The sequence below is a fragment of the Monomorium pharaonis genome, chromosome 11 (assembly GCF_013373865.1).
Source record: "Monomorium pharaonis isolate MP-MQ-018 chromosome 11, ASM1337386v2, whole genome shotgun sequence".
Lineage (NCBI taxonomy): Eukaryota > Metazoa > Arthropoda > Insecta > Hymenoptera > Formicidae > Monomorium > Monomorium pharaonis.
In genome coordinates this window covers 7,910,858-7,920,987 of record NC_050477.1, presented here as the reverse complement: position 1 = coordinate 7,920,987, position 10,130 = coordinate 7,910,858, and the positions used below count along the sequence as shown (strand labels likewise).

The window sequence follows — 10,130 nt, the reverse complement described above, 5'->3', positions numbered from 1 at the left end:
ATTAAATGCGAATTATATTGCAGACAATACAAATGAGTTACGCCGGCTACGCGCCGTTGACGGTACAACGAAATATACGCTCCGAAACACGAGATTCGTGGATAACCAAATTTGCAAACGCAATTTTGCATCGATTCCGTCCTGAACCCGATGATAAACCCCGTATCTAAACTAGTGTAACCAGCCGTCTCGGTTTTACGGGATTCAATACCGCGTTTAATTGAATGAGATGTATTTTCGGGATCATTGACTGCTCCGATTTTTAGCCTGTTTCTCGTATTATTAACATTTATCGTTATCAAATTCGTAACATGTAACATCACGATATAATTAACGTAATTTTCATGCTTCTGATCATCGCGGTCATTAATCGATTTACTCTACTCCAACACAACGTGTCTAAACATTGTATGCTTAAAAGACAAATTTTTAAACTAGATCAACATCCTCTTCCGCAACATTTAGCATTGATGTATCGGCTGCGATTCTACTTTTATTTTTTTTCCCCCGAAATAAATGTGTTTCAATCTTAAAATTCAGTTATCTCGTACCAAAGTGTTATACTCGGGACATGATGAGGTACGATATCGGAGCGTTCTATATCGGACGCTCTCGACAGGATCGGCGCTCACAAAAGGTGAACCCACTTCGTGGATCTGTCGGTCGACGGCGGTGGCGGTGTTCGCTGCGCAAGGCGGGAGGCGGCCAGAGTACTCTGTAGAGTAGGTAGAGAGGAGATATATCGAAACTCTCTCGGCCCTGTTCGGGCGGCTTCGTGCGCTTCCGCCGACTGGTGGTGGCCGCCGCGCGCCGCTCCGCGCACCTCCGCCAAGAGGTTTCACGCTGCGTGGAACGAAACTCGTACGTACGCGATCAGCTCGACCGAGGCCGCCGGCCTTCCTCTGCGTATCGGGGCCCGCTGCGTGTTTCGCGCCGGCCGACAGCTTCTCTCATCGCTTTCGCGGTGATAAAACCGGGCGGCTACCTCGCGACGACGACAACGACGAAGACGACGACAACGACGACGACGACGACGACGACGTTACGACGACCGTTGGTGTCATATACGTGTCCTGTGTGCGATCCGGAGGAAGGCGCACGCAGCAAACGCACGCGCGTCTCGCACGCACACCGGAGGCGCGAAATCGTCCCGGTACTTGACGTGGTTACGCGCGGGAGACTCCGCGATGCGTTCCCGAGGCAGTGTACCGTAAAGAGTTCTCGCGGCGACGACGGCGGCGGTAGCGGCAAGAAAACGCGCCAATCGCGCGTCCGGTGTTCGCGTGGTGCTTCACGCTCGGCGGTTTGTCGCAGAAGCGGAGAGGGAGGACGGAGGAAGCAGGGGAGGAGGAGGAAGAGGAAGAGGAGGAGGAGGAGGAAGAGGAGGAGGAGGAAGTGGTGGAGGACGAGGAAGAGAAGGTGGTGGTGGGCAAGCGAGGGTGGCAGCGTCGGGAGGAGAGAGGAGTGACGTGCGGGTGACCGTGCAGCGATCGAGAAATCGGAGCTTCGGCCGGTGAAGAAGTGACATTTGTTCCCGCTTCCCTCGATCTGGCTATCGCGAGAGGGCTAGGAGGAGGAGGAGGAGGAGGAGGAGGACTGGAGGAGTACCTTCCCCCTCCCCGTCGCACTCGTCGCCTCGTGTTCGCCGACTCGAGCGACGAATGACGCGATTCGAAAGGGCCAGGTAATAACGATCCGGCTCGTTAGGGAAAATCGGATTCGGAGTCGTAGGCGGGGCCTGAGGTCGGTGGACACGTGACACACGCGGTGGAAACTGTCACGCCGCCCTTGCCGCCCTCCCTGCCATTCTCCCCCCTCCACGCGACCGAAATCCAACGGCGAGCGACGACCTACGCTTCCACGTCCGTGCGACGTGTCCACGAACGGACGGTCTCTGAGACTCGCACGTGTACGTGTATGTGCGCGTGTACGTGTGCATGGGAGGGAATATCCGCGCGGAATTGCATCAGGAGATCCCACGATGCGGGACTAAGACGATCACGAATGCGAATCCGGAGGATTATGCGCCAGCTATGCGTTTACAGCGCGCGCTTCCGAATGCCTCCCTCGTGCCGAACGCGACGCTCTGACGGAATTCTCCCTCGCATCCACCGTGCGACTGTGCGACATGCGACGCTCTCGCGGTAGGAGAGAATGCTCCCGTTTTCCTCGCCGCTGAACCCCATTCTGGGATTTATAAGTAATCCTCGCAATTGATAAATAATGCGCATCCGATTCTACTGTCGCTCGTCCACAGTGTTTTCCGCCTCGTCTTCTCGCCCGCGTAATTTTGCAGCCAACCAACGGTCGATCTCTTTGCCCGACAATCGCGATCCGACGACCGTATCATCAGTTCGCAGGGCGATGACGCCGTCGTGGTCGTACGAGGTCGAACGTTGCAGCCGCCGCGACGTCGAGTCAGCCTGAACCTCCCGAGGATGCAGCAGGCCAGCATAGGTGGCTGCGACGAGGACTCCGATACGACGAGTCCCCCAACAAAGTCGCCGGGAATTTGTTTCGCGAAGATCAAGAGTGAACCCGGTGTGGAACAGCACAGGGAGGACGGTGTGAGGGTTAAAGTCGAGATGCCCGAGCCCACGGAGGCCGGCGCCGAGGTGAAAGGTGAGCACCGGGAGGATTATCAGCGGCAGCAACCGAGCAATGACGGTTATCACTACGGCGACAAGAAGCCGGGCTACGTTCTGGACGCTGTTCCCGGACAGCCACTGCCAGGGCCGCTGGCGCCGCCGCCGCCGCCTCCTCCTCATCAGGGATACCGCTCCGTGACGGGACTGCCCAACTCTTTCGGCTTCCCTCCGTTCTATGGACATCATCATCCGTCATCCATGATCCCGACGTCATTCCCGACTGGTCGTCCGGACGGGCCGATCGGCAAGCTCGGCGACGGCCACGAGCAGACGACACCGTTGCACCCTGATCGACACGCGGCCGCCGCCGCAGCTGCCGCTGCCTACGGCAGATTGCCACCGATTCCCAATGACGGCTTCCTAGGGCACGAGCCCCATCATCACCGCTTTGACGCCGCCGACTTCCAGCACGGTGCGCCGTACCCAGGCTTCCGGCCAACCATGCGCTCGTACAGCAATCATCAGAACAACAACGCCTACAGTAGAAGTGGTCACTATCACGCGGCCAGGCAGCGCAAGTGGAACAGCTCCGCGTTCCGTGGACTTCACCCGCCAATGCCCGTAAGTCTGCTTTCCCTTTTCCGCCTTCTCTTTTCTCGTCGCCTAAATTTTCTCTTATTTTTCAACATGAGAACCTAATTGTTTAGAATAGATCTGGATTAAATCGCCAATTAATGTAATAATTAAATTGTTCTCAATGTTACTACTATGGGATAAAATTCACGTGGCGATATCTGTTTATGTTATTAATAGCGCAACATACTCGTACACGCGCTATCTTTTACACTCGCTTTTGTATATACGCTTTCTTGCAGCATTTATAAAGAAGTTATATATAGTCTTATCTCTAGAAGTTACGAGTTAATAGTTGTTGAGTTTTTTTGCATGTAATAATCCGCAATCTCATCATTTGAAAGCTCTTAAAATTACATAACGCATTCTTTTCAAGATCACAAAACGAGAAATCGTGCATTTCGATCGCGATGCGCTTTAGTTATGTGTACTTCATATTGAATTACGCGATTATACGGAACAGTATGGCACTTACCGAGAGGGTACAATACCTCCGTGACGAAAGCGAGAATATCGCGTTCGACGCAATCGCGCGATCTTATTGAGGTACTCGATAAAATCAGTAATCGGAGAATAGCGATAGTATCGATACGACGACGTAGGCGGCAGCAGAAAAATTTTTTTTTGCCCGCGGGCCTGCGTACGAATTTTCACCGAGAGACGCGTGAAATTTCCAAACACGCAATCAGTATGCTACACATGTCCTATTTCGTGCGAGCGACGCATTACCATGCCTGATCGTAAATCGTCAAAATTTCTTAATTCTCTGTACATTATAGATTAGGTCGGTCCGTATGCAATGTTATAAATTTATCCGATGGGATAAATGATATATAATTGAATATTAAAATGTTTCGCGATCTAAAGTACAAGTGACTCGAGCAAAAATTATGCGGTACAAATAACGAAAAGTTACTATTAAATATTGCTAAATTACATATTGATAAATTATAAAAAATACATACACACGTATTATTTATTAATTATTCTTTATTATTAATAAAAATATTTATTACTTTTAGGAATTCTTAATTGATATAGAATCACACAAAATAGTTTATTATACCTCTGTATGGTGCGTATGTGCGTGTGTGTGTGCGTGTGCGTGATTAAAAATTACTACACTTCATTATCTTGCAATTTAATCAGACTATATCTTACTTGACTTTTACACAATCAAGGAAATAATTAACTAGTTCTTTTCTTCGTTCCAATTTCCAAATTTTTAAATTTAATTCTTTCGAATGACAATATTATTTCGAATTAAAAATTAGGTCGCTGAAAGTATCGCGGGTATGACATGAGAGCAAGGGTGCGTTCACGAGCAAAAAAAAAGTATACGTCGAGGGTAAGAAAGTGCTACGTAACGCGAAATCTACAGCAATTAGTTCGTCATGCCGTGTTATCGTTACTCGACTTGTAAAGAGCAGTGTGAGGTTACGCTGACATTAATCTTTTTCAGTTTTATGACAGCCAATCGGTGTTACATCTATCATATCCTAATTGGTGGTATTCACGAGAAATGTAAACAAAATTATTTTTATTTCTTATTAACACTTCAATGAGATTTTTTAGAAGCAGGAGAAGTGAGAAAATAGTTTTCCGAGCATATATTAATATCGAACAAGTAACTTTTGTAATTGTATTATCTGCGATATGTTTACTTACGATGAATATATAATATTTATCTTGTAAATATAAATGAGAACAAAGAGGAGAGAAAATGATAATACACATAATAGTAATAAAAATTATTTATCTATCATTAAAGTACGTCAGAAATCTGTTTCTTGGCGTAATTTGATCACGTCTTCCATAACTCGAGGCTTAAAGAAGAATTAAAGGCGATGTCTTACCAGCTTTCGCTTCCCACGATTTTGCTTCCGTAGGACATTGTACGGGACTCCGATTGAAATTGCCGGACCGAGATGAAGGGTTAATGAAATCGGACGAGACGTCGCGATCGGCCTGGACAAAAATTGCGCCCCGGTCGAAATTACAGTGATTATACACACCGCGGTTTTGCCCCTCGGGGGAGGACTCCGGCGTGCCGCACCCTATCCCTCGGAAGGGAACTTCCTCCCCGCCTCCTCCCCTCGTCCCCGAGCTGTAGAGGTAGAGTGATACAGAGCTCATTGAGAGAGTTCGGCCGAACGGCCGATTATAAGCGAGAAACGCGGGCGGCGATGGCGGATGGGTCGGTCGGCTCGCTCAACGATTACCGTGTAACGCCGCGCTCGTAAAACAGATGCGCGTGCTCGGCGTCCATTATGACGTAATCCGCCGCTTCTTATAATTTATCGCCGGCCAGAGAGTGAGCGAGCGAGCGAGCGAGCGAGCGCAAGCGGGCCGGGGATAAATATCGTTCGAAATTTCAGTTAAGCGGCCGCATTAATTTGCGGAGCGACCATTAGCTCGTCGAACTTGCCGATTCCTGCCTCGCAGTTTTCGACGAGGGCCGAAGATTAAACGCGCGCGTGCCACCTTCCCCGTCTCGTTCTCCGGGTCCTTCGCTTTATGGCACTTCCGTCACGTTCCCAAATTTACGATGCGAAAGAACGATTCAACTGGTGGCTTTCGTGAAACGGCCGGTTCCGCGCGTAATACAACCGATCCGTACGAGCGCTCGCGCGAGAGCGTTCGCTGCATAACCCGCGATCTATTCGTAGAGAACTTTAACGCTTAAAGAGTTTCACGAGCGACCTTATCAGCGATCGTACGAATCGGCGTCGATCGACTAGGCGTGACTCACTCCGCGAGAGATGTATCGCTTGTTCGCGCTCGCGGAAAGTATAAGAAATGCATTAGCTTGGGTATCGCGCCGATGAAATGTTCCTACCAAGTGCCTGCTTGGTAATCTTAATTTATGCTGTAATTTTCAATGCCGTTTATTTTCAATTTTGATATGCGTTTATTACAATCGGCTTTTTTCTCGATATAAGAGTAATACAATTACTTTATTGAATAATAGTTGAATTGAATTTATTTAAAGTATAACTGTGTATTTAATAGAATAATTAAAATTTATAAACTGATTATTATAAAATTTATTTTATACAGAGAAGCAACTGTTTTCAAGTTGCTAACAAAAATATGATTTTAATTCATTTACAACATCTGTTTGAAAACAAGTTAGACAAATTGATTTTGACAATAATCTTTAAAAATAATACTAATTTTAATAATCCGCCAATTATAATTTCAGAAACGGTTAGAGCAGTCATGGTGTAGTACTCTTAGTGCTAGAAGTAACACAGAATTTCGAATTTGGATCTCAGTCTGTTCTGTCAATTTTTCCGTCATCTAATTTCAGAAATGGTTTATTATTTTTTATCGATAATAAAATTAATTCCCATACGGAGTTCTTCATTTTATTCGGCCGAAGTGTATTCGGATGTAATACTTGCAACGAGACGATTCATGACCTCCAGAAACGCGCGTCTGCGGATATTTCGTATAATCGGCGCGATCGGTGCTCACTCCAAAAATGGGGCGACCGGCTAGGCACGGCGATCGAACGAGCCTATCGTCGTGTTTATGGCATCCGGGCCGAAAGTGCTTCGCAGCGTAAACGTTACAGCAAACTCATCTGCATATCGTTTCGTCCCGCGTAACGATCCGCGTTCGTCTTCCGCGGGTACGCACCTGTATCGAGATAACGTTCCGTAACGTACGACCGCAACGAATAAGGGCATTGAATCGAAGCCGATTCCCTTCGGCTCTGCTCTTCCTCCGTGCGCGCTCCAGATCTTGCGACGAAGTCGCGCTGGCTCGCGAACCCGAAGGCGCGAATCAGTCTATAAATTTCATGACCGGGAAGCCGCGCGTGCACCTGCGAGTCTCGCGAAGCGATCGGCAAGTCGCGATAGCGACGCGACAATTCTTTTCCGAGAAGAGATGCAGTTTCATTTTTTAAATCTTGATTTTTTTGAAAAAAATTATTGCACGTTCCAGAGTTAGAAGATTCAATAACATTAAGAAAACAAAATTTTGATTTTTATTTATTCTTCAATGTAATTTTCTCACACATCATATTTTGTAAAATGATCAATATTGTATTTTATTCCATCTGTCTAATATTACCCAAACGTATAATAATGTAAAGTGGCATAAATGTTAATTGACAGTCGAGATAACATTTTAAGGACAAATATTTCCTCGATATGTTAAAATGTAATGACATGTTGTGTTGTAATCTATGCGATCATATTTACGGAAGGAAAAAACTAGTATAATAAGTAGTTTTTATGAAATATTATCAAGCAATTTTCACTCGCGAATCACTTTCAATTATCCTTAGCAGCAAAAAGTTACATCATTTTCCTTGTGCCGTTGATGCCACGTGATGACATTATTAACATATACGTGAATGTATAATTTAGAGTCACGCAATGTTTATTTACAGATGTAATAGAGAATAAAGAAAAATAAAAATGATAAAATAAATAAAATATTGTTCAAAATTAAGTTTAAGTTTAATTTGTAGAAATTGATTAATAACAATTATGAAATAAGAGGACACTTGAACCACAAAATACGACTGCATGACGCGGAATATTCTGAGATATTGCAGATGCAAAAACACGTACAAAAAGCCGCACCCAGAGGGGGTATCCGCATTCGCATGAGCGAACTCATCCGTAGCGTCGCGTGGCACGAATGCAGATCGCGCAGTTTAAGCGATCGTGTTTTTTGCGTTTGTCGCTCATCGATCGTTAAGTATAACCTGCCGACACGGTCTATACATCACGTTTAAACGCGAAACCGCGTCAATTTGCGAGTAACGAGTCGCGCGATCACGCGTTGCGGACGGGCATAAATGGAAATAAAAGAGGGGGGGGGGGGGTAGGGCAGAGGGTGTGAGGGGAAGGGTCCCAGTGAGAAGTAGGACCCTGTGGAAAGAAAGGAATACGTTTGCACGCCTCCATCGGTGGGGCCCGCGACGACGCCCCGAAGCGGTTCCGCTCGCCAGATGCGTGCGCGAGCCGGACACGCCGATGCGTTTTCTACCTGAAGGGCGTCCAATTGAGCGCAACACATGGCGCTGCGGCTGCGGCGGTGGCGCGGGCCTCGGGTTTGGGCCCGAGCCTGGGCCCACGCGCGCCAATTCGTCTCATATCGTCGAGGAAACGTGCCGTCGTCGGGCACCCGAATGCGCCACGCCACGCTTTTCATCGTCGGCAAACACGTTAGACAACGGCGTTTGTTGTTCGCCACCGGGGCCCACTTTGAGCGCGTTACGGGCCCCCGCGTTCTGTAACGATGGCCCGGGGAATCTCCTCGGAATGTTGCCTGGCGCTCGAGTTTTCTGGATCATAAACTCGTTTAAGTGCCGTCTATGAAGCGCGGGGACTTCGATAGATATATATAAGCCCATTCTAGATATAGCACTCTGGGTGCATTTATATATCTTGTGCGAATATACATATGCAATGTATTCATCTTTGTACACGTTCTTGTGTCGATCCATTTAACGATTGACGTGGAGGAAAAAACCACATTGGTAGTTATCTCCGCAAAATAAATGACATTTCAATATGACACGAAATACACACTCTTACGAACGAGTTTGTACGTCACCGATTATATCAAAGTGTAATCACGTGTGTCTACGTTACGAGTATCACTTTGTTGCCGCATATGAATAATTAATGATATGTAACTATTCACGTTCACATTGATGCTTAACTCGGATATCTCGTTTTATTTCTCACGATGCCTTCCGGATATTTTTTCATTTTTTTCCGAAACTTTGATGTTGGTATTATTGAACACGCAAAAATGTAATAACTAAAATGTAATTTTAATTATTAAAAGCAATCTTCTACATTTGCGATCTATTGATTTGCAAGTATGAAATCAGTAGTATTACTATCAAAGTATCGACTGACGGGGTAGATGAAAATCAAAACTAGGAAAAAAAAAAGAAATATAATCTCAGCTGGTAGAGATGATGAAACGATATCCGCAAACGGTCCTGAAAACCAGACGAATCGCATACCATAATCGGAGGGGAGACAATCATCACCCCAAAAAGAGGATATAACAAAGAATAAATAATTAGCATGTGGCTGCGGGCCTGCGGTTTCGGCGTGCACGCGCCCTATCATGCGGCTGTCGACGTCTGGCATGCGTTCTTTAATAGGAATATGGCGATTATGACAGCCAGTCATTGTGTCGAAAGGTAGATTTCAAAATTCGCCCCTCCCCCTTCTTCCATTCTGTTGTCCCTTCCTACTAAAGTTTCCTCTATTTCGATACTAATTATTAATGTCAGTTAGCTAAAACAGTAATGAATTAATTATATCGCAACGAATCTCTGTATGCAGCCATAGCTTTCTCCTATTTAACGAAACTTGTGATCAAACGCGGTTGATTTTTAATAATCAGTTCTTTCTCGGCAATAAAATATGAGATTATACTTGCGTAGCAAAAGGCCGATAATTTTTAACCGGTCGACCGTAACGCGATATCGCGTTTCTCATTCTTAATCGCGCTCCCATAATCTCCCGCTCTCGCGCGACCTAAAAGCCGCGGCTTAATTAAGTTCTGCTCGCGTGCCGCGACCGACTGAGAGAACCGTGTGCATTTTCAACTCAGCCTGTCGACGTAAACCAACAGAGAGTGATACGCGCTAATTCTTTATCATATAGTAGCAGAGAGAGAAAGAGAGAGAGAGAGAGAGAGAGAGAGAGAACTCTTTTTCTCGATTACATAACACCGTTTCTTGCATCGTCGATCGCGGTGGGACTTTGTAAATGTCATAAGCATCGTAGAATCGGGCGGGGAATATACAATTTTTCCCCCTACGATTAATAGAGTACATTGATATCGCGGCGCACCTGCGTGTTTCCAAACAGGATACGAAATCCGCGAGAGCACACTGTATTGTTAACAGTTGACGCAAGC

At 46.4% G+C, this 10,130-nt stretch overlaps 1 protein-coding gene across 2 annotated transcripts in view; it reads left to right on the top strand.

Annotated features, from left to right (window-relative positions):
• Nucleotides 1–210: 210 nt before the first annotated feature.
• Nucleotides 211–10,130, top strand: part of LOC105837961 (zinc finger protein basonuclin-2) — a 250,438-nt gene continuing 240,518 nt past the window's right edge. For both annotated transcript variants that reach the window (XM_012683177.3, XM_028191323.2), the window contains exon 1: nt 211–3,209. In XM_012683177.3, coding sequence (XP_012538631.2) covers nt 2,439–3,209 — 771 coding nt within the window. In that variant the 5' untranslated portion in view covers nt 211–2,438. The remainder of the gene's footprint in view (nt 3,210–10,130) is intronic.